Source organism: Danio aesculapii, chromosome 4 (assembly GCF_903798145.1).
Source record: "Danio aesculapii chromosome 4, fDanAes4.1, whole genome shotgun sequence".
Lineage (NCBI taxonomy): Eukaryota > Metazoa > Chordata > Actinopteri > Cypriniformes > Danionidae > Danio > Danio aesculapii.
In genome coordinates, this window is record NC_079438.1 from 2,143,983 (window position 1) to 2,165,918 (window position 21,936).

Sequence of the window (21,936 nt, forward strand, 5' to 3'; positions counted from 1 at the left end):
AGTCAAGTCATGCGACTTTGCAGTTCAGAGTTCACCAAGCTTGAACTTGAACAACATGCGAAACTTGACGCATGACCTTGCGTTTCCGGTCTGACGCATTCGCGTGCGTATGAATTGAAGTCTATGGGAGGAAAAGCCCAGTGTGACCGCGGCTTTAATCTGGCCCTGCTGAGATTTGAAAGATTGATTGATGACTGAAATCAGCTGTAGTTTTGATTCATTGTTAAAGCTTGGGTTACTAGTGCACAGTTTTGCTTAGTGGTATGCTAATTCAACTTGGACTATTTAGTTTCACCTTGTATAAAAACTTTAAGTGGTTTAAGATAACGGATTTCCATCCAAATGCCTAGTAAAGTGGGCAGTTTGGGTTTACAGTGAGGGGCTAATTCAATCAGCCTGGCAGTATTGGAACTTCATAGAGACATAGCTGTTGGGACCCTGTCTAGTGGTCAGGAACTGCGCCAAAACAAAGGTTTAATGTTTCACAAACACCTAGGCTGCTTGGATTTTTCTTAAAATGTCCAGTGGTGTAAAGTAGCAAGTTACAAATACTCCAATTACTGTAATTGACTAGTTTTTCCTCAGGAATTGTAATTTGCGAAGTATAAATGTGTACTTTTACTTTCCCTTGAGCACATTTTTTAGCGCATCAGTACTTTTACTCCACCACTTTCCCTTAACCTGCAGTCACTACTTTATTTCTTTCTGACTGAAATCTCCAAACAGCCTTAATCACTAAATAGAACTAATGAAGAATGGAAGGAAGGGCAGAATGAGCCGATTGGGAATGACCAAATGAATGAAAGATGGATTCAAGGAAGGACTGAACAACCTAAGGGCAGAATGAGTCGATTGGGAATGACCAAATGAATGAAAGATGGATTCAAGGAAGGACTGAACAACCTAAGGGCAGAATGAGTCGATTGGGAATGACCAAATGAATGAAAGATGGATTCAAGGAAGGACTAAACAACCTAAGGAACAAAGGAAGGAATGAATGAAGAACCAAATGAAGGAAGAAAAAAATGAATGAGTGAACGCGTGAAGGAACGAACGAAGGAAGGACCAAATTAATGACGGAACGAAGGACAGAACAAACAAACACTGGAAGGAAGGAATATAGGAAGATCACTAGATGCACTACAGAATGTTACGCTTACACATCTCTGCACGCATGTAAACGCATCAACTTTTCACAACGTAATACTCACTACTCCTGAGTATGTTTAAAAGGGCTACTTTTTACTCATACTTTGAGTAATATTTACAACAGATGAATTTACTCACACTACATTTTTGGGCAAGTAGTGGTGCTTTTACTTGAGTATGATTTTCAGTACTCTCTCGACCATTCCAGAGAATTCCACAGAAGATTTCTGGGAAGTCTGGCAGGGATCCTCCTCCCACCTCCAACTCAGTTCCTGTGAAAAAAACCCACATTATAAATTCTACTGCAGGAACCCAGAGCGTTTCAGAAATTATCTGAAAAGGTTAGCACACGAGTGTCCGCAAACATCCTATAGACTCCAGGTAAGCGATATGAACATGCACTGAGCAGCTGATTATAAACTGTTTAGATTTCAACAGAATAGCAAAGAATTCTTAAGCTTTAAACTAAATTGTAATGGTTTTTAACGCAGATTCTGGTCAGTTCAAACAAATCCGAATTCTTTTGTTGTTATTTTTTATATGTTGTTTACTTTTCATTTTGTTTATTATCCTGTTTACTTGAACCATATTTTCAACGTGATAATATCTAATTCAAGTTTTAATATGATTCTTCATTCTGTTTTTTTCCCTATTGTCCACTTTTGGATCCAGCTCAACTAAATTAAGTGAGGGGTTTGCATGAACATTTCATTGTTTTCATCAATTATTCTGATTATTACCTTCAATGTAAACGTATGATTGAATAATATTCTCTTTATTCACTGCTACCTATTACAGCCATGGCAGCAGGACCCATTGAATTGGTAGCTCTGGGGAGATCTATGTTTCCTGGTATGCTTTATGACTGCCGAAAGGATTCCTTCATTCCAGGTGGAGTACCTTTTATTTTATTTATCTATTTAATTTTTGCTACTTTTTGTGTCCAAATGTGTAACTAACATGATGCACAATAACATGTAGGACTCCCAAACCAAAATTTAAACCTTTAAAACTTTAAATGTCAATCTCTGGATCTCATTCACTAATACCTTTTTTTGTATTTATAAGAGCATTTGAACTTCTTACAAACACTTCCTGCCTAAATCCCAACATGTGCACATACATGGGCTTGTTCTTAAACTCATTCTTCTGTTAGTGAGTCTTCTAAATAAGCATCCGAGTGCACAAGGTTGGTAATTTGTACAAACCATCCACATATAAAAGCTTTCCACAAAGCGCCTCCTGTCCAGAGAAAATTATAAGACGACAAATTATGAATTAAGAAGAGACAATCATGGCTCAAACTCAAAAGAAAAAGGACTTAAACGGTAATGAAGGTTTTGATGTTGGATGTGAAACAAGCTCTCAATTCCAAAAACGCAAGGTCAAACACACTGCCCTAAAACTACATTTGGCATTTCAAAAGATTAGGGAAAAACTCTTTATAAACAACAATTCCAGTATCTTATTGAAAGCACACTCCACTTTTTATATGATTCAGTGCTTGCCAAACACAAAAATCTTTTTTTTTACTTTAGATAAACAGTCATTTTATTTCGACACATGGAGCCAAGATGATATTTCAGTTGTAGAAGCACAAACACAAGAGAAAAACACAAGCTCTCTTAATCTCACACATACATGACTGTCAGTTCTGTTACCTACTGTCAACACTGTTACCCTAAACGATAATTAACAGTAACAGAATTTACAGCTTTTAGTTAACAAGTCCTACTTGCTAGCATAAATGCTAAGGTCACCAATGAATTCAGAATTAAAGTATTTTTAAATCGACCAATGTGTGATCAATGAAATATTTGTCACGCTAATCAAAAACAAACAAGGGTCAATCCAGTTGCAAGTGTTTTTATTGACCAAATGTCATGAAGGTGCAAAAATTGTCCAAAGCAAACAATCTCTGCTGAAGCAGGGTGTGGGAAAAAAGTTCCAGATCAGGGGTCACCAAACTTGTTCCTGGAGGGCCGGTGTCCTGCAGATTTTAGCTCCAACCCTAATCAAACACACCTGAATGAGCTAATCAAGGTCTTACTAGGTATACTTGAAACACCCAGGGAGGTGTGTTAAGGCAAGTTGGAGCTAAACCCTGCAGGGACACCGGCCCTCCAGGACCGAGATTGGTGACCCTTGTTCCAGATGAACGGCACAGGAATGTCCAACAAGAGCCCTGACAAAACACAGAGACACCATGAACAAACAATAACGAACTGAAAACAAAGCAAAAGATTGCCGCTTAGATACAGGCACAGCTCAATTAAGCACAGCTGAAGCTGCTGATTAGAACAGCTGATCAGCGTTAGGTAACCACCTCGTGTGATAGCAACACAAACCATGTGGAGTAAAGCTATACATAACCATGTGCCAACAATATAAACACCACAGAAAGAGCTGACGCTACGAAAAACGCATCGGGTTTGGTGTTCATAGAACTTGGTCAATAGGAAATAGTAAAATAGTAAAAAACCATCCAAAAAATAACGCCCACCGAGCCTGCCTAGAGCTTAATCTTTTGGCGGATTTGATGTATTCAAGATTCTTGTTATCGGTCAAAATGATAAAAGGAACCCCCAAACCTTCTAGCCAATGACGCCACTCTTCCAGCGCGAGCTTAATAGCCAGTAACTTCCTATTACCAATGTTGTAATTACGTTAGACGGCAGATAATTGCTAAGAAAAAATGCACAGGGATGCATCTTGCCATCCGAGGAGTAACACTGGGACAAGATGCTCCCACCCTCACCTCTGACGCATCAACCTCCCCCACAAACTGCAGAGAAGTATCAGAAGCTATGGAATGGGGTGGAAACAAAACGAGCCTTCAATTTAGGGAACGCAGCTTGAGCTGCACTTGACCACCTGAACAATATTTTGGCAGAGGTTAAAGCAGTCAGAGATGCACCGAGCTGGCTGAAATTGCTAATAAAACAGCGGTAAAAATTGGAAAAGTGCAGAAACCTCTGCAGAGCCTTGCGGGAGTCTGGGGTTGGCCAATTCACCACAACCTAAATCTTCTCTGGATCCATGTGCACCCCCTCGACTGACACAATGTCCCCTAGAAAAGGAACAGACTGTGCATGAAATTTCTCAGCCTTGACATAAAGCCCATTCTCTAATAGCCTCAGATATACTCGTCTGACATGTTGCATATGTTCCTGAAGAGAATGGGAAAATATCAGAATGTCATCCAGGTAGACATTCAATTCAATTCAATTTACCTTTATTAGTATAGCGCTTATACAATGTAGATTGTGTCAAAGCAGCTTCACATAAAGGGTCAAAGTAAACAGGAACAGTGTAGTTCAGTTTGTAGTGTTTAAGTTCAGTTCAGTTGAGCTCAGTTCAGTGTGGTTTAATAATCACTACTGAGAGTCCAAATATTCAAGAGCAAATCCAACGATGCACAGCTCTACAGATCCCGAACCATGCAAGCCAGTGGCGACAGCGGAGAGGGAAAAAAAACTTCATTAATGGCGGAAGTGAAGAAAAAAAACCTTGAGAGAAACCAGGCTCAGTTGGGCACGACCATTTTAATTTCTCCGCTGGCCAAACGTCTTGTGCAGAGCTGCAGTCTCAGTGGCGGAGGCTGGAAGCTGGCCTCTGGAGCGTCACAGGAATCAGTCTCATGTTCTCCACTCTTCCATGACCATCACAGTAGCTGCTCAGGATTCGGCCTGGTCCAGGATATGGAAACCTTGGGATCATCTCGTCGTTGGTCTTGGATCGAATCAGTGACTCTGCATAGTCTGAGGGCCTCGGGAAGAGTATCCCCAGGTGGAAATGGAGAATAAAGAAAATAATTAGCGTAGCTGATGTTCACAGTGTATGTCAACAAGATGCAGAACCTGTGTGGAAGCCCCCTAAGTGGTGCACTAAGTGTATGCTTTACTGAACAGATAGGTCTTTAATCTAGTTTTGAATTGGGAGAGTGTGTCTGAGCCTCGGACGTTATCAGGAAGGCTATTCCAGAGTTTAGGAGCTATAAATGAGAAGGCTCGACCTCCTTTACTCGACTTTGCTATTCTAGGTACTACCAGAAGCCCTGAGTTTTGAGACCTTAAAGAGCGAGTTGGATTGTAGCGAGACAGAAGATTGGTTAGATAAACAGGAGCTAGATTATTTAAAGCTTTATATGTAAGAAGCAATATTTTAAATTCAATACGAAACTTAACAGGCAGCCAGTGTAAGGAGGATAAAATTGGGGTGATGTGATCAAATTTTCTAGACCTGGTAAGAACTCTGGCAGCTGCATTTTGTACTAATTGAAGTTTGTTAATAGAGGATGCTGGGCAGCCAGCAAACAGAGCATTACAGTAATCCAGCCTAGAAGTCATAAAAGCATGGACTAGCTTTTCTGCATCTGAGATGGATAGCATACTTCGTATTTTAACGATAATTCTCAGATGAAAGAAAGCTGTTTTTGTGACATGGGATATATGATTTTTAAAAGTTAAATTGCTGTCTAATATGACACCCAGATCTTTTATAGTAGAGCTAACGCTAACTTTGTATCCCTCTAATTGTAGGTCGAGTTGTGAGATCTGCTGTGTACAGGATTTAGGCCCAATAAGTAATAATTCTGTTTTGTCTGAGTTTAAGAGAAGATAATTGTTGGTCATCCAGTCTTTAACATCTTTAATACACTCAGTTAGCTTGGACAGTTTAGACGTCTCGTCAGGTTTATTTGAAATATATAATTGAGTATCATCTACATAGCAGTGAAAGCTGATCCCATGTCTTCTAATAATGTCTCCCAGGGGTAGCATGTATATTGTAAACAGCAAAGGGCCTAAAACTGATCCTTGAGGCACCCTGTATTTTACTGGGCTGATTTGTGAAGGCTGTCCATTAATATTCACAAAATTGTAACGGTCAGATAAGTATGACTTAAACCATTGTAGGGCCTGTCCCTGGACACCTGTAGACTTTAAGTGATTAATAAGGATACCATGGTCAATGGTGTCAAATGCTGTTCAATTACTGAACACTCTCTTCAGGTCAAGGTACTCACTGGGCATGTTTGACAGGTCTGAGCGCTCCTCCTGAAACGCAGAGCAAGACACAGCAGAATGAGCAAATGAAAGACAAGGCACATGACAGTTCTCACTCCACAAAAATACAGCTTAGAGTTTTGGCCCCAGCTGATATGTGGCTTGTGAAGGACCAGCCACAGATGCCTAAAGACCACTGGTGTGTTGGTGGTATCAGTTAAATAAAAAGAGATAGGTTCAGAGAGATTGCCTGATGTTATCAACCTAATGGGCCCTGTGGAGTGAGTGATAGAAGAAAGGGAGAGAACACACAGGGCGTAAACGACAATAGGTTAATCAAGGGGAATAGCAGCTTAAGAGCACTTAATTTAAAAGCAAAATTAATGTCAATAAAATTCTCCTCAGCCCAAGAATCCACAACAACCTGACAGCTCTGGGTCTCAGATGTCCAACACAGTATAACAGAGAGTGGCAGCAACAGAGGATTCCTTCATATTAATTTCAACCGTCAGTAACCTCTTACCTACTGACAGTTGTTGGCTTTTAACAGACATGAAGCCAAGATGTGCCCTGCTCGCCTGCAGTACAAAGTCCTTCAGACCACCTGCTTCACTTCTCAACCAGTGAGAGATGCTACCTCCGCAACCACCGGAAATGTAGGAGTTAAAAATTTCCGATTGTGACCGAACTAATTGGCCGATGAATCGCCAGATCGATAAGACCATCAAAAGTCTTAGGAAGATCTAAGACGTATCTCTTGTTGTGGATCTGATTAGAAAGGCAGTGTAGGAACATGTCCCATTGAGTCTCTGCACTCCATCCGCACTCTGCGGCTGATGTGCGAAACTCAGGAACTGGATCCAAGTGCAAGTGAAAAAAACTGTTTATTAACAACTGCAGCAGTTAATAAATGTGCAAGTGCACACGAAAACACAGTCTCTAGCTGTGGCAATATGTCATAGCTGAAGGTGCAACCAAATCTTTCCCAGAGGAGCAGAAAACTCAGATTAACCGCTCCAGAGACCATAACCTGTCCAGCACAAAGGAAAATTCTGACGAGAGACAAACATTGACATGAATGATACCCCCTCTCCTAGAAACCTCCTTATCTGCTTACCTGGCCATTTTCATTATCAATAATTGAGTGGTCCAATATGTCTCTTGAAGACACCCAACTCTTGTCCTCTGGACCATAATCTTCCCAGTCCACCAAGTATGGGAATTCTCATCTCCTCTGCCTTGAATATAGAATGCATTTAAACGAATAAACAGTGTCCCCATCTGAGACACGGCAGGAGGGAACCGGGGTCCGGATTAATGGACGTATGAAAAACAGGCTTTAATTTAAAAACATGTAATACATAATGCATTCTCTTGTACACTGGAGGAAATCCGAGGTGGACTGCTACCAGACTAATGATCTTGGTGACAGTAAATGGGCTGATAAATTTAGGAGCAAGTTAATTAAAAACAGTAAGAAGTGAAATGTTCTTGAATGAAACAAACAGAAGGTTTAGATTGATGGTGATCGGATTTACCCTTGTTGCATGCACCAATCTGGAGGAGGCCCTGCTCCAAGTGCATCAGCACTTCTGGACAAAGACGTGGGCAGAGGGAATCGTGACTTCAATATCCAGACGGGGAAAAATGGGTGGCTGGTACCCTAATCTACACTGAAATAGAGAACAGACACTGGAAATGAGTTATGTGCCTACTCACCCATGAGAGTTGCTGGCTCCAGGAGGTCAAATTCTGAGAAATCAAACATCACAACATACGTTTAACATCTTGGTTGGCTCTCTCAGTTTGGCCGTTACTCCGAGGGTGGAAACAAGATGAAAGACTAAGAGTGGCCCCCAACAAATGACAAAACTCCATAAAATTTAGAGATGAACTGAGGCCCCCTGTCAAAAACTATGTATCGGGTGACCATGAATCCCAAAGAAGTGATCAATGACCGCAACTGCAGTCTCTCTGGCAAAGAGTAATTTGGGCAAAGTGATAAACTAAGTGGCTTTCGAAAACCAGTCAAAAATACCATATTTCCATTAGAGGGTGGGAAACCTGTGACTAAGTCTAGTGCAATATAGAACGAGGGTCTTGAAGGCACTGACAGCATCTGAAGGAGTCCTGATATAGGTGAATGGAAGTTTCTGAAACGACGCAAATAAAGCAAGCCAAAACCAAACCCATATGTCAAGACCCATAACTAGCCACCAAAATTGTTTATTAAATGTCAAAGTTCAACTCAACCCTGGATGACAAGCCACCCTGGAAGAATGGCCAGCTCTCTATTGTGAATGTGGTAGTTATGATAGATGATGAGAAAAAATTACAGGCATGCATCTTGCTGTTCAAGGAAGTGCATTGGGATAGGATGGCACCAACCCTCACCTCTGTTGCATCAACCTCCATCACGAACTGCCAGGAAGGCTCAGGGGCAATGAAGATGAAACAGCTGAAACAAAGCAGCTTTTCAATTTGGAAAACGGAGCTTGTGCCGCACTTGAGCGCCTGAATGGTGCCTTAGTGGAGGTTAAGGCAGTCAAATGCATAGCTGGCTGGCTAAAATTGTGAATAAAATGCTGGCCAAATTTTGGCAAAGCCCAGAAACCTCTGCAGGTCCTTGCAGGAATCTGGAGTTGGCCAATCTAGCACTGCCTGAATGCACATACCCTCAACTGACACAATTGGAAACAGAAAGGGAGCAGACTGTGCATGGAAAAAACATTTCTACAATTTTACATAAAGACGCAATATTCGAAGTTTCCTCTGGAGATATTAAAAGAAAAAGAGTATTGTTCTATTCATCACCCTCTCTTATGTGAAACACGTGATATAAATCGCAGATATCCAATTTGTGAAAAAGGGCTGCCCCTGCAGACGCTCAAAGGGGGAATACATCCGTGGCAAAGGATAAATTTACTTCACTGTGATGCTAGGGTACTAAACGTTTACTATTTTAGGTCCGTTAGGATTACCTAAATGAATTACATTTGCTAAATGCAAGAAAAATAATGAGATAATTTTTTTTTTAAGAATTTTTTTATTAATTTCTCGACAGTCAAAAGTTTATACACATGTCCTTGCTATTTTTTTTTTAGCTTTGCTTTTAAACTGTATAAATTTGGTCAAATGTTTTGGGTGTCCTTTCACAAGCTTCCCACAATAGTTTGAAGGAATTTTGGCCCATTCCTCCAGACAGAATTGGTGTAACTGATTCAGATTTGTTGGCTGTCTTGCTTGCACAAGCTTTTTCCAACTCTGCCCACAAATTTTCTATAAATTAAGATCAGGGCTTTGTGATTGCCACTTCAAAACATTCACTCTGATGTCCTTAAAGTACAACTAATTTGGCAGTATGCTTAGGGTCATGGTCTGTTTGGGAGACCCATTTGTGGCCAAGTTTTAATTTCCTGGCTGATGTCTTGAGATGTTGCTTCAGTATTTCTACATAATGGTCTTTCTTTATGATGCCATCTATGCTGTGAAGTGGACCAGTCCCTCCTGCAGCAAAACAGCCTCACAACATGACGCTGCCGCCCCCATACTTCACAGTTGGGATAGTGCTCCTAGGCTTGTAAGCTTTCCCCTTTGTCCTCCAAATGTAACACTGGTCATTATGGCCAAACAGTTCAATCTTAGCTCCATCAGACCACAGGACATGTCTCCAAACATTAGTCTTTTCCCCAGTGTAATTTAGCAAATATTAATCAGGCTTTTTTGTTGATTCTGGCTTGTTGATTTTCCCATGTTGTCACACAAGGAAGCAGTGTGTTTGAGGTTTTCCTCAAATACTATTCTACAGTTGTGCCTCCAACTAACTCAGATGTTGTCAATTAGCCAATCAGAAACTTCGTAATCTTGACACCATCATCTGAGCATTTTCAGAGGCAGAATAATCTTATTGTATGTAAACTTGACTTTCAAGAAAAGTTATAACAATTTCTCAAAAAATATTTGATAATCCTAACTTACCTAAGAGAAAAAAAGTTTAGTCACTTTAACATCTGACTTTAAAAAAAAAAAATGGTTATGTGCCTTTTTATACAGTGTATGTAAACTTCTGCTTTCAACTGTACATGCACACTCATTACCCCATTTTGCCTTCAGAGCTGCCTTAATCCTTCGTGGCATAGATTCAACAAGGTACTGGAAATATTCCTCAGAGATTTTAATCCATATTGACATGATAGCATCACGCAGTTGCTGCAGATTTGTCGACTGCACATCCATGAATCTCTCATTCCACCACATCCCAAAGGTGCTCTAATGAATTGAAGTCTAGTGACTTTGGAGGCCATTTGACTACATGGAACTCATTGTCATGTTCAAGAAACCAGTCTGATATGATTCACATTTTTTTACATGGCGCGTTATCCTGCTGGAAGTAGTCATCAGAAGATGGCAACACTGTGGTCATAAAGGGATGGACATGGTCAGCAACAATACTCAGGTAGGCTGTGGCGTTGACACGATGCTCAGTTGGTACTAATGGGCCCAAAATGTGCCAAGAAAACATCTCCCAAACCATTACACCACCACCACCAGCCTGAACTGCTGATACAAGGCAAGATGGATTCAAGCCTCATGTTGACACCAAATTCTGACCCAACCATCCGAATGTGGCAGCAGAAATCAGACCCTACTCCAACCCTACCATCCGAATGTCGTGAGACTCATCAGACCAGGCAACGTTTCTCCAATCTTCCATTGTCCAGTTTTGGTGAGCCTGTGTGAATTGTAGCCTCAGTTTCCTGTTCTTAGCTGACAGGAGTGGCACCCGGTGTGGTCTTCTGCTGCTGTAGCCCATCCGCCTCAAGGTTGGACGTGTTGTGTGTTCAGAGATGCTCTTCTGCAGACCTCGGTTGTAACGAGTGGTTATTTGAGCTACTGTTGCCTTTCTATAAGTTGGAATCAGTCTGGCCATTCTCCTCTGATCTCTGGACAGAACTGCCGCTCACTAGATATTTTCTCTTATTTGGACCATTCTCTGTAAACCCTAGAGATGGTTGTGCGTGAAAATCCCAGTAAATCAGCAGTTTCTGAAATACTCAGACCAGCCCGTGTGGCTCCAACAACCATGCCATGTTCAAAGTTACTTAAATCCCCTTTTTTCCCCATTCTGATGCTCTGATGTTTGTGTACAAAGGTTTAAATAAGGTATTGTACCTGCACTATAATCTATAAAATGGTGATATTCAGGGAATTCTGGTGGGGAGAAGTAAATGCTGCTCTCAGAATCACTCTCCATCTCCTCAGTGTGTGTGGATTTGCATTACTGGTGTACAAAATAACACAAGTAATAATGTTTTTATGCATTTAATTAAACTCCCATTTTCATGCAAACCCTTCCCTTTTTCCACATGTGACACTCTCACATTAACACAGCTGGAAACAGCTCCTAGCTTTTTTTTCCTCAAATCAGAGGTGTGAAAACTCCCTGCTGAGACAGGGGAGGTTTCATTTCCCTTAAGTTAACTTTTAACAGGACTGAGCAGTGACCTCCAAATTTAGAAGATATTAGGTTGTTCTTTAATTTTGAACTCTGTCATACTAACTGTGAAAGCTGAATCTTATTTCAGGTGTTACTCTGTGGAACAAGAAATCAATGAATGACAATTTGGACACCCATCCTCAGCCCAGGACTGATTTGAAGTTCAGCGGCTCTGATTCTTTATCTGATAAGTGCAATTTAATGGATATAAGTGCTTCTCTGAAAGCTAGCTTCTTTGGGGGGCTGGTGGAGGTGGGAGGATCCGCCAAATACCTGCATGACACCAAAACCTCAAACCAACAGTCAAGAGTAACAATGTATTACAGTGAAACAACCAGATTTGACCAGCTCATCATCAGTCAGCTGCAGGATTTCTCCTACCCTCAAGTGTTTAAGCAGAAAACTGCAACTCATGTGATCACGGCTGTACTGTACGGAGCCCAGGCATTCATGGTGTTTGACAGGACATTATCATCGAATGAGAATATCCAGGATATTGAGGGAGAATTAAATGTAATGATCAAAAAGATCCCTTCATTTTCTATTGAGGGAAAAGGATCTGTACAAATGACAGATAATGACAAGAAAACAGCTGAAAATATATCCTGCACTTTTCATGGTGACTTCCATCTTGAGCAAAACCCCACCTCATACATGGAGGCCCTGGATATATACCAGAAGCTGCCCACACTGCTGAAGGAGAATCCCCAGAATGCAATTCCAATAAAAGTCTGGCTATATCCTCTTCATTTACTAAATGATAATGTAGCCAAGCTGATGAGAGAAATCAGCTCAGGTCTAGTTTCCAAAACTGTAGATATAATTGAAAAGCTGAATGAAGTCAACAGGGTTTCCAGTGACCTGTCCAAAAATACACTGACAGGTCATTTCAGTAACATCCAAGAGAGACTTAGCTCGTTTCAGGAATCAGTTGGCATCTACAAGATGGTGTTCCAGAAAGCTGTGGCCAGGGTCTTGCCTGATATTCGAGGGGGGGTAAAGGAGGAGGGATCCCTTGCAGATATCCTGAAGATCCACCATGACTCCCCTTTTAATGCAGGGATGCTAAACCAGTGGTTAAAAGATGCAAAATCTGAACTTCACCTCCTGAGTTCTTATATGGAGATGCTTGGTGGGATCAAACTTGAAGATTCAGACGGTCTCAGCACCATCCTTCTTGATCCTGATATTGATGTTGTGGTGTGCTTGACCATCACATCTTTGAGCTATGAAGACCCTGATCTCAAAAAACAGGAGGAGTTTCTGAAATCGGACCAGTTTAAGAAGCTAGATGGAGCAAACGGCCATGAAACAGATGTGGAACCTGTCAGAAAGTGGTTTAACAATCCTGATGCCATCAGACAGATGAGAGAGAGCTTAACTCAATTCAGGAGTTTTTCACTGGCTAATAAAGATGATAAGAGAATCTGCTTCATTGTTTCTGCTATCTCAGATAGCTCCAATCCAGTCACTTCCATTTATCTGTATGAAAAAGGAGATCTGAAAAACACAAAGTTTCAGTTGCCATCCAAACCACCACCACCAATAGTGAAGGATGTCCAGGACGAAACCGTGTCCCTGAAACTGCAGAAGCCTTCGACTGGAAAAAGAGTGAAGTACAGAGTCGAGTACAAGGAGTCAAGCGCTGATTCTGCTGCTGAAGAAAATTGGCTTGTCATAAACACACCTGATGAAGACTTTATTCTGACTGGATTGGAGGCTGGAAAGTTGTACTTGATCCGCTACAGGACAGTGAGTGAAGTGGGAGTGAGTGAAGTCAGTGATATCATCAGCACAGAAAAATCTTCAGGTAAGTGTCATCTGCACTTTTTCTTTTTTATACATAGTCCTTTTCTTTTCATTTGCTTTGTTCACACAGTTGGTCATAGAGATTGACAGTAGTTGTAAATATCAGATTTAAAGCTGACTGTCCCCTGCATACAGTATTCAGGCTTCTAATATCTGAATGAAAACAGTCCAAACTATATTCTGTTCTAGTGCAAATGTCACCACTAACTAGTCACAGTGACTTTCGTAAGTGTTTCATCACTGTTAGCGTGTTCGTATATTAACAGCACTTTCTATTAACCATTATAAAAACTCTAAACTGTCAATGGCCACTATATTCTGCTGCTGTGTGAACATGAACATTTCATTTTTTTTAAAGCTAATTCTAAGCCTATTGGTGGGAAAGACGGAGCAGAGTTCAACTTTATAACATCTTCTCACAGCATTTCCTTGAAGGAAATCAGCATCACTTACACTGAGGTGTGTAAAGATTGTTTCATTCAAACTAATTATTTTTATTCTAATTATTTGTGAGATTTACTAACAGCATTTGCCAATGCAAACTCCGCTTTGGAGAAAAAATACTTTATTATAACAGGATTTTCAAAAGGCACAATAAGAAAAGTTTTGCAATAAAAAGATGCCTTTGTTGCAATTGAATATTTCCTGCTGTTTCTTAGTTAGAGAGCCCCTATTATGCATTATAAAAGGTCATATTGTGGTTTTAAGGGTCTCCAACAACAGGCTGATTTGGTTGCAAGGCCAAAAAACACTTTCATTGTCTTATAATATACATTTATTTTTACCTAAATATCCCAACGACTCCCATATAATTTGTCCAGCGATTCGTTTGTTCCCGAACCCCTCCTCAGTGCAAAGCTCATCTTTTAGATTAGATTAGATTAGATTCAATTTATTGTCATCACACATGTACAAGTACAAGGCAACGAAATGCGGGTAAATGGAACCCCCCGACCGTGCACAGACATCACAACTCCAGGGAAGACAGGTCACAGGAGGTGGAACAGGAAATAAAATACAATCAGGAAAGAGAGGCAAAAAAAAAAGTCCCTCTCACCTTGCCCTTAAGTTAGAGCAATGTGAGATCAGGGAGAAGAAAAAGCCCCAGCAATCTAGCACAGGAGAAGGAGAAAAGAAAACACAGGGAAGCCGAAAGAGTAGAAAGATACTTCAACTTTAGGTCAATACCTGCCAATTTCACAGATATTTAATGTCCATCACTCGTCTCCAGATCTGGCCAAATTTTGTTGCAAAGCTGCTAACTTCACCCCGATGTTTTCCAGTTTGCTATGTAATATTGCTGGTTATTAGCAAGCCTGGTCATCAGCGCTTCAATCAAGCCGGCCAGCCTGGTGGGGTTTTGAGCAGCACTGACCGCTTTCATCATTCGTCGATACGCCAGGGCCCCACATAAGCCCATCAGCAGAAACCCTGTTATCAAAGTTCCGAATAGGTAAATGTCTTCAATATCCTCCAGAGACAGAGCAGCCAGGCACAGGACGCGCCACTTCTCCCACCCGTCCATCACGTATCCAGCTGCAAACTTCCCCGCAGGACAGGTGGCCTCTCCCGAGCCCAAACTTCTCGTCGAGAAGATGGTGTCAATCGCATTCAGAGACCAGTTGATCAAATCCATAATTCCTTATTTGTTTGGATAGCAGGGCACGGAGAGTCTCGGAGATAGAATAAGACAAAGACAAGAGGAGCTAGCGAGGAGAGATATGGGACGGAGAGGGAAAAAGTGCGACCGCCTTCGCCGAGAGCCAAAAAAAAAAAATTAAAAAAAAAAATCATCTGCGCTGATTGGTCCGATGACCCAGTCTGTTGTGATTGGTCAACTGTGTTCAGTGTGAGGCAGAAAATTGCCCAGCCCGGCTTATCAACAAGTAGTCTCAGACAGAGTGACTCAGACTCACAAACACATTTATTTCCGTTTAAAAAAAGTGTCACACATCACGTTTTCTACGTGGTTTTAGACGCGATATGAGAATATAAAAAGTTAACCAGATACACTACAAGCCACGTGGAGTGGTTACAAGTAACAAAACAATTAAATACATCATTCGCAAGCTAAAGAAAACAAGGAGGCAATCATTTTAATCACACTTACTTACACTTGTGAAATGGAGGAAGAAACTGGTCCATGAACTGTGAAGTTTCTGTCAAGCTCTGACAAAGTACAATATAGTCTTTTCTGATCCTTCCTTAACAAACCCCTACTGAATAATCCAGCTTAAACCAGCCTAGGCTGGTTGGCTGGTTTTTGCTGGTTGACCAGCCTGGTTTTAGAGGGGTTTTAGCCATTTCCAGGCTGGTTTCCAGCCATTTCCAGCCTGGTCTTAGCTGGTCAGGCTGGGTGATGACCAGCTAAAACCAGCTTGACCACCTAGCCAGGCTGGGAGCCCAGCCAAAACCAGCTATGTCCATCTTAAACCAGGCTGGTCAAGCTGGTTTTAGCTGGATTTAGCTGGTCATTTTCCAGCCTGACCAGCTAAGACCAGGCTGGAAAAGGCTGGTAACCAGCCTGGAAATGGCCAAAACCCCTCTAAAACCAGGCTGGTCAACCAGCTAAAACCAGCCAACCAGCCTAGGCTGGTTTAAGCTGGATTTTTCAGCAGGGACAGCTGACGAATCCCACGTTGTAAGCATATAGATTGCAGAAGCACTCGTCAGAAAAATGACAGGAACCACACAAGGCTGGAGCTATAATGCTGAGGTATTTTTGTAGAAATAAACCTCAGCCACTGACTCCCCTGCTGAAAAAAAACAGCCTAAACCAGCTTAGGCTAATTGGCTGGTTTTAGCTGGTCAACCAGGCAGGTTTTAGAGGGGTTTTGGCCACTTCCAGGCTGGTTTCCAGCCATTTCCAGCCTGGTCTTAGCTGGGAGATGACCAGCTATAACCAGCTTGACCAGCCTAGCCAGGCTGGAAGCCCAGCTATGTCCAGCTTAAGCCTGGAAGTGGCCAAAACCCATCTAAAACCAGGCTGGTCAACCAGCTAAACCCAGCCAAAGAGCTGTTTTTTTTATTCAGTTTTATCTTTGGGTAGGGAAAATAACACTTTCCCCTCACACTTCAGAGCACAGCGTCTTCGCGACATAATTGAACCGGGATCTGCTACAGCGTCTGTCTTCTTTTTCTTGTTACATTGTTTGTGGCCGGGGGTTTCAATTTTTCCCGGGGCGGGGCTTGAGTTCAGTATCGACGTCACGCCGGCACGGCTAAAGACCTGTTACGAACCACTAGAACTCTTTTAGAAATGAATCAATAGTTTTTAAAAATGGCACCCTTTCAGATTTAAGCTGTGTTACACACTGCATGGAAGGTCATTTTCAGCTCACATGCTAATCTGCAGTGTTTACTATATTTGTCCCTTCATTGTTTTGTTGTTGTCTTTTCAATTGCATTTGAAGTATTTCCCATGTAATGCATTTGTGTCTTTTAGACGTCTCTGAACTCCATCCAAGTGACTTTCAGCTGTGGCAACAGGATGCAAACTGGAAACGTGAACGGACCAAATGAAATAGGCTATACATTTGACGACAGTAAAAAAATTGTTGCTGCAACATTGTGGCCGAATAAAGATCAAAACAAACTTGGGGGTTTGGAACTTGAGTTTGATAAAGGGCAAAAGTTTTCTTGTAAATGCGACCAACTGGGTGACGCTGTGAGTGTGGATGTGAAGTCAGGAATCTGTTATGGCATTACAGGCCGAAGTGATGGCAGTGAAATTATTGCTCTGGGTCTCTACTTCATTTAGATCCACCTATAAATCTACTACACACGTCTACTTTAATCAATCGTTAGATTTAATTTCCAAATATTACTCGGTATGTAATCATTAGGGCTGTCAAAATGTTTCTTACACACCACGATGCAGAAACGGATGCAGGATTGTTATTTACTGTGTATTTTCTCTAAATTGTACTTGAAGTTGTTTGATAAATTAAAGAAGTGTGTTTTATTTGAGCGGGTCAAATCAAAGGTACAATCCCGATATCTAACAGCTCGCATGGTGTTGTGAAGTAAAATTAAAATTTGTGTATGGAAAGCATTAACGCATTGTGATTCAACGTGATGTCTAACTGAACCAAATCGATGACATGATAATCGTAACCGAACCAGAGTAGGTTCACACCCCTAGTCATCATGAAAAAATTAAAAATAACAAGCGTCAAATTAAACATATAATCAAATGCGTGAGTCGATCAGTAAATTGCTGGTTGTATTTAGGGACATACAGGGTCTGTTTTCTTCTTTAATCTGTCCTTTGTACCTTGGGGAAGGTTGTAAAAATGTCTGAACTTGTGCGTTGAGAATAAAGAATTGACTTTAAAAAGCACGATGGTCTCTCTCTTACATGGTTTAACTCTTTCCGTGTTGGGGGGGGGGGGGAAGGTAACTGCTAGGCTCTAGTTCTAATTTTGTTCAGCAAACAATCCTGGGTGTCTATCAGGACACAACAAAGGAGGAGGCTTGAGCTTCTTCCCAAAGTGTATCGATGTTAGTCTGGACCTCCAGAAGCGTAGCAACTGGGGGGTGGGGGCGACACATCCCCCTTGCTTTTAGAGACAGACCATTTAGAAACAGGTGATTAATAATTTTACGAACGTAAACTTTTGGATCTCATACAGCTGTCCACGCACTTTTAAAATGTCTGCTACACACCTGGGTACGTGTACACAAAATAATCAGTCACTGCTTAGTTAGGATTGGTAAAGTACACAGCAAGGTTATAATAGTTTTGGATTTTTCAATAGTTTTAGTTTCTATTTCATTGTGACTTTGTTTTCAAATTTAGTAAGTTTTAATTAGTTTTAGAGGCAGATTTACTAATTTTTTTAGTTTCTATATTTTGAAATGACTTTATATATATATATATATATATATATATATATATATATATATAGTATTAGTTTTATAGATATATATAAATATAATAAATATTGTATAATAAAAACTCAGACATACATTTTTTGAAACCTGTATTCAGAGGACACATGAACACTATCATCTACCACTACCATCTACCCTTCAAATTCAAATACAACAGCCCACAAGACAGCAGCCTTAAGTACAATATGTGTGCAAGGGTGATTCTGAGGTAAGATACACAGTAGTGATGGGAAGTTCAGATATTTATCGCGGATGTTAGGACTCAACATTATGTAGTCAGCAATATTAATTTCAGTCAATTAAAACATCACCATGAACTGAAAAATGTCTTACAGTAAAGTTTTTTTAACCAAACTGAAGCATGATTTACCTATTTAAACTCCATTACGATTTTCTTTTATGAAATAAACTTACGTTTCACCAGATCCTCTCATTTCAGCCCTCGGTTTACCCGCGCTTCAGTTGTTGAAGTTTAGTTCAGTCACAGCAGGCTGTCATGTACTGCTTGTGCTCGGTTCACTGAATCACGCATGCGCAGTTTTATCGGTTAACCGCTTCTCAAATTTGATCTTAGTGTAATGTCACTGTACTAATAACTGAATAGGAGTATATATTGGATTATTTAGAGTTAGAGGGAGTATTAGGCTCGATAAAAAAGTAGTTTGTGGACGAGTGCTTACTGGAGACGCGAATCGTTTCAAACGATTCAGTTCGATTAGGTGAACTAGTTCAACCGGTTCACTTAGAAGATCCGGTTAAAAAGATTCATTCGCGATCGCGATACAGAGATAAAACCCATTATTGGGCACAAACGTGTTAAAGTAATAGTTTTGCTGTATGCTGTCACTGTGCTGCTGTGATGTCCACTCGTTGTTTTTGTCGCAGGAGCAACAGCGAGGATGATTGGAGGAGAACTATGGCGGCAAATCAATGCCAATATTAATCGAGCGCAGCGGTGATGTTTGCGCGCGAGGAGAAGTGAACCGTGAGCAGATTACAGATCTACACGCGAGAAAACTACAGCTCGCGAGCGCACAGGGGATCTTCACGCGCGCGCTCAACTGATCCAGCGCGAAGAAAACAAGTCCCGCGCGCGCACCTCATCATCTGTGCGCACGAAGTACGCTCTCGCGAGCGCGGTCATGCCTACAGCAGAAAAATGCTTTTCTTGTTTAGATTTTGTCTTGTTTCTAGTATAAATATCTAAAAATTCCTAAATCAAGAAGAATTTTCTACACAAGCACAACATATTGTCTTGTTTTGAGAAATAATATGTTAATATTAATTGAGTTTTTGCCAATGGGGTAAGCAAAATAATCTTACGTCAAAAAAAAAAAAACAAGATTACTTTGCTTACCCCATTGGCAGATTATTTTGCTTGTTTTAAGGAAAAACTCACATTGGCATATTATTTCTCAAAACAAGACAATATGTTGTGCTTGTGTAGAAAATTCTTCTTGATATGAGAGATTTTAGATATTTATACTAGAAACAAGACAAAAAATCTAAGTAAGAAAAGCATTTTTTGCAGTGCTCCCTCTAAACAAAATTTATATAATGAAAACTTAAATGTGAAAGAAAAAATACAGTGTGCAATGCTATATACTTTATTTGAGCAGAATACCAAATATAAAGTATACACTAGTTTGTGAATAATGTAGTTTTACTACCTTCAATAGTGCAATTGCATATATTGATGAAGTATTGATACTTTGACTACAAAGTAAGCATAATAAAAATTTTAATTTGCTTTGTGTAAATTAAATATAAATTAAAGATTAAGTAGATTAGTTGATTTAACAAGACAATGTGTCAGTAAACAGGGCGCCTGTTAATAAAGTTTCTAATAACTACCTTTTCTAACAAGTGTTTGTTAAGGTGATGATAAGATCACGTGAATTATGGTTCGTCGTTTAATCGGCGTCCAATCCCGGCTAACTTCCGGAAAGATAGAGTAGCCAATAGCGCTAGAGATAACAAGTGAACCAAGTCCCGCCCAAGGACTGACAAAATTCCAAAATGTTTCGCGCGAGCAGAAAGAAGAACCAGCGAGCGAGCGGAGAGAACTGATCGCGCGCGCGCGCGCTGTAGGCATGACCTCACTCGCGAGAGCGTACATCGTGCGCACAGATGATGAGGTGAAGATCCCCTGTGCGCTCGCGAGCTGTAGTTTTCTCGCGTGTAGATCTGTAATCTGCTCACGGTTCACTTCTCCTCGCGCGCAAACATCACCGCTGCGCTCGATTAATATTGGCATTAATTTGCCGCCATAGAGAACCGGCTCGTTCTGGCCAATGGCAGCAGGACTACAGACTCTGAGGTGTCGTACGAGTCAAACACCTGCAGCGCGGAGTAAATAGATTTACTTCTAAAAGGCTTACAATATGATTATGTATTAAATACATTAACAAATACGAAAACGAAGGAGGTTTTTGCTATAATTTTAGTTAGTTTCAGTTAGTTTTGTATGTACACAATACAGTTTCAGTTAGTTTTTAAAAAACTCATTTTTATTTTTATTTCAGTTAACGACAATTATTTTACATTTTAGTTTTCGTTTTTTCGTTCGTTTTCGTTAACTATAATAACCTTGGTACACAGGGTTTTATGAATAAAAATTAAAGCTCCAAATAATTTAAATCGTACAAATAAAGATGATACAAACATCACCATAAAGACAATATTGATTAATACTGCAGTATCGAATATTTCAAACGTTTATATTGGCATATGAAGCATTTAATACTCTCTAAAATAGCTTAACGATCACATGATCGGACATGAAGCATTGCATGTCTGTGCATGCCTATACGCTTATTTCACACGGCCGCCATTTGAAAGAACTAAAGCGAGGCTGCGGTGGGAAGAAACGCGGAAGTATAGGACCAGCACTGTAAACATTGCAGTAACATGCTGTGGACTACAAACCTCCAGATGTTGCCGAGATTTCAAAATACAGATATGGAGTAAACATCACTTTAATATCAGTCAGTACGTTTAATTTAAACAATTAAAAGCAATTTAGCATCAAATAACATCACAAGCTCTGTAAGAGTAATATGCTCAAGTGTCCTCCTAGGCTTCAGTTCATGGCAGCAGGTAAACAGAGGGGACGCTTCCCTGCTTCAGCCTATGTAACTTGTTGAGCGATAAACACTGCAGTCCTCTGTAGCACACCCTCGTGTTGTCCCGCTACTGAAGTTTTAAAACAGTCTAATTCCCGCTAAGTTAAAATTGAAGCGCCGCTGAGCGCGGATGACTCGACTGATCTTCACGGCTGCTTCGCGATCCAGTCTCCATGTATCTTGTGTTTGCACTCAGTTTACCGCTCTTCACCCAGTGCAAACACAGATACACGGAGACTGGAGCGCAAGCGCGAAACAGCCATAAGGATCAGTCGAGTCATCAAGCAGATCGCTCGGCTGTGTTTGTGCTCAGTAAACAGCGGAGGGTGAACTGATGACCTTCTCGGCCAATCACAAGCATTTCTGTTGAGCACGTGAACACAATGGCCAATCAGCGCTGTTTTAAGAAAGCCATCAACAGTGCTTTAAATGTTAGCGGGAAATTGACAAACTT

At 40.8% G+C, this 21,936-nt stretch overlaps 1 protein-coding gene across 1 annotated transcript; it reads left to right on the plus strand.

Annotated features, from left to right (window-relative positions):
- Positions 1–1,928: 1,928 nt before the first annotated feature.
- Positions 1,929–17,784, plus strand: LOC130222765 (cytolytic toxin-alpha-like). Its single transcript, XM_056455307.1, has 4 exons — positions 1,929–2,040; positions 11,741–13,462; positions 13,820–13,920; positions 16,907–17,784. The coding sequence occupies exons 1-4, from the start codon at positions 1,950–1,952 to the stop codon at positions 17,219–17,221; spliced, it is 2,229 nt and encodes a 742-aa protein (XP_056311282.1). The 5' UTR covers positions 1,929–1,949; the 3' UTR covers positions 17,222–17,784.
- The last annotated feature ends 4,152 nt before the right edge of the window (positions 17,785–21,936 follow it).

Coding starts and splice junctions, on each gene's coding strand:
- LOC130222765 (XM_056455307.1), top strand. CDS start 1,950: ATGGCAGCAGGACCCATTGAATTGGTAGCTCTGGGGAGATCTATGTTT. Junction 2,041..11,740: donor AAAGGATTCCTTCATTCCAG/GTGGAGTACCTT, acceptor ATCTTATTTCAG/GTGTTACTCTGTGGAACAAG. Junction 13,463..13,819: donor CAGCACAGAAAAATCTTCAG/GTAAGTGTCATC, acceptor TTTTTTTTAAAG/CTAATTCTAAGCCTATTGGT.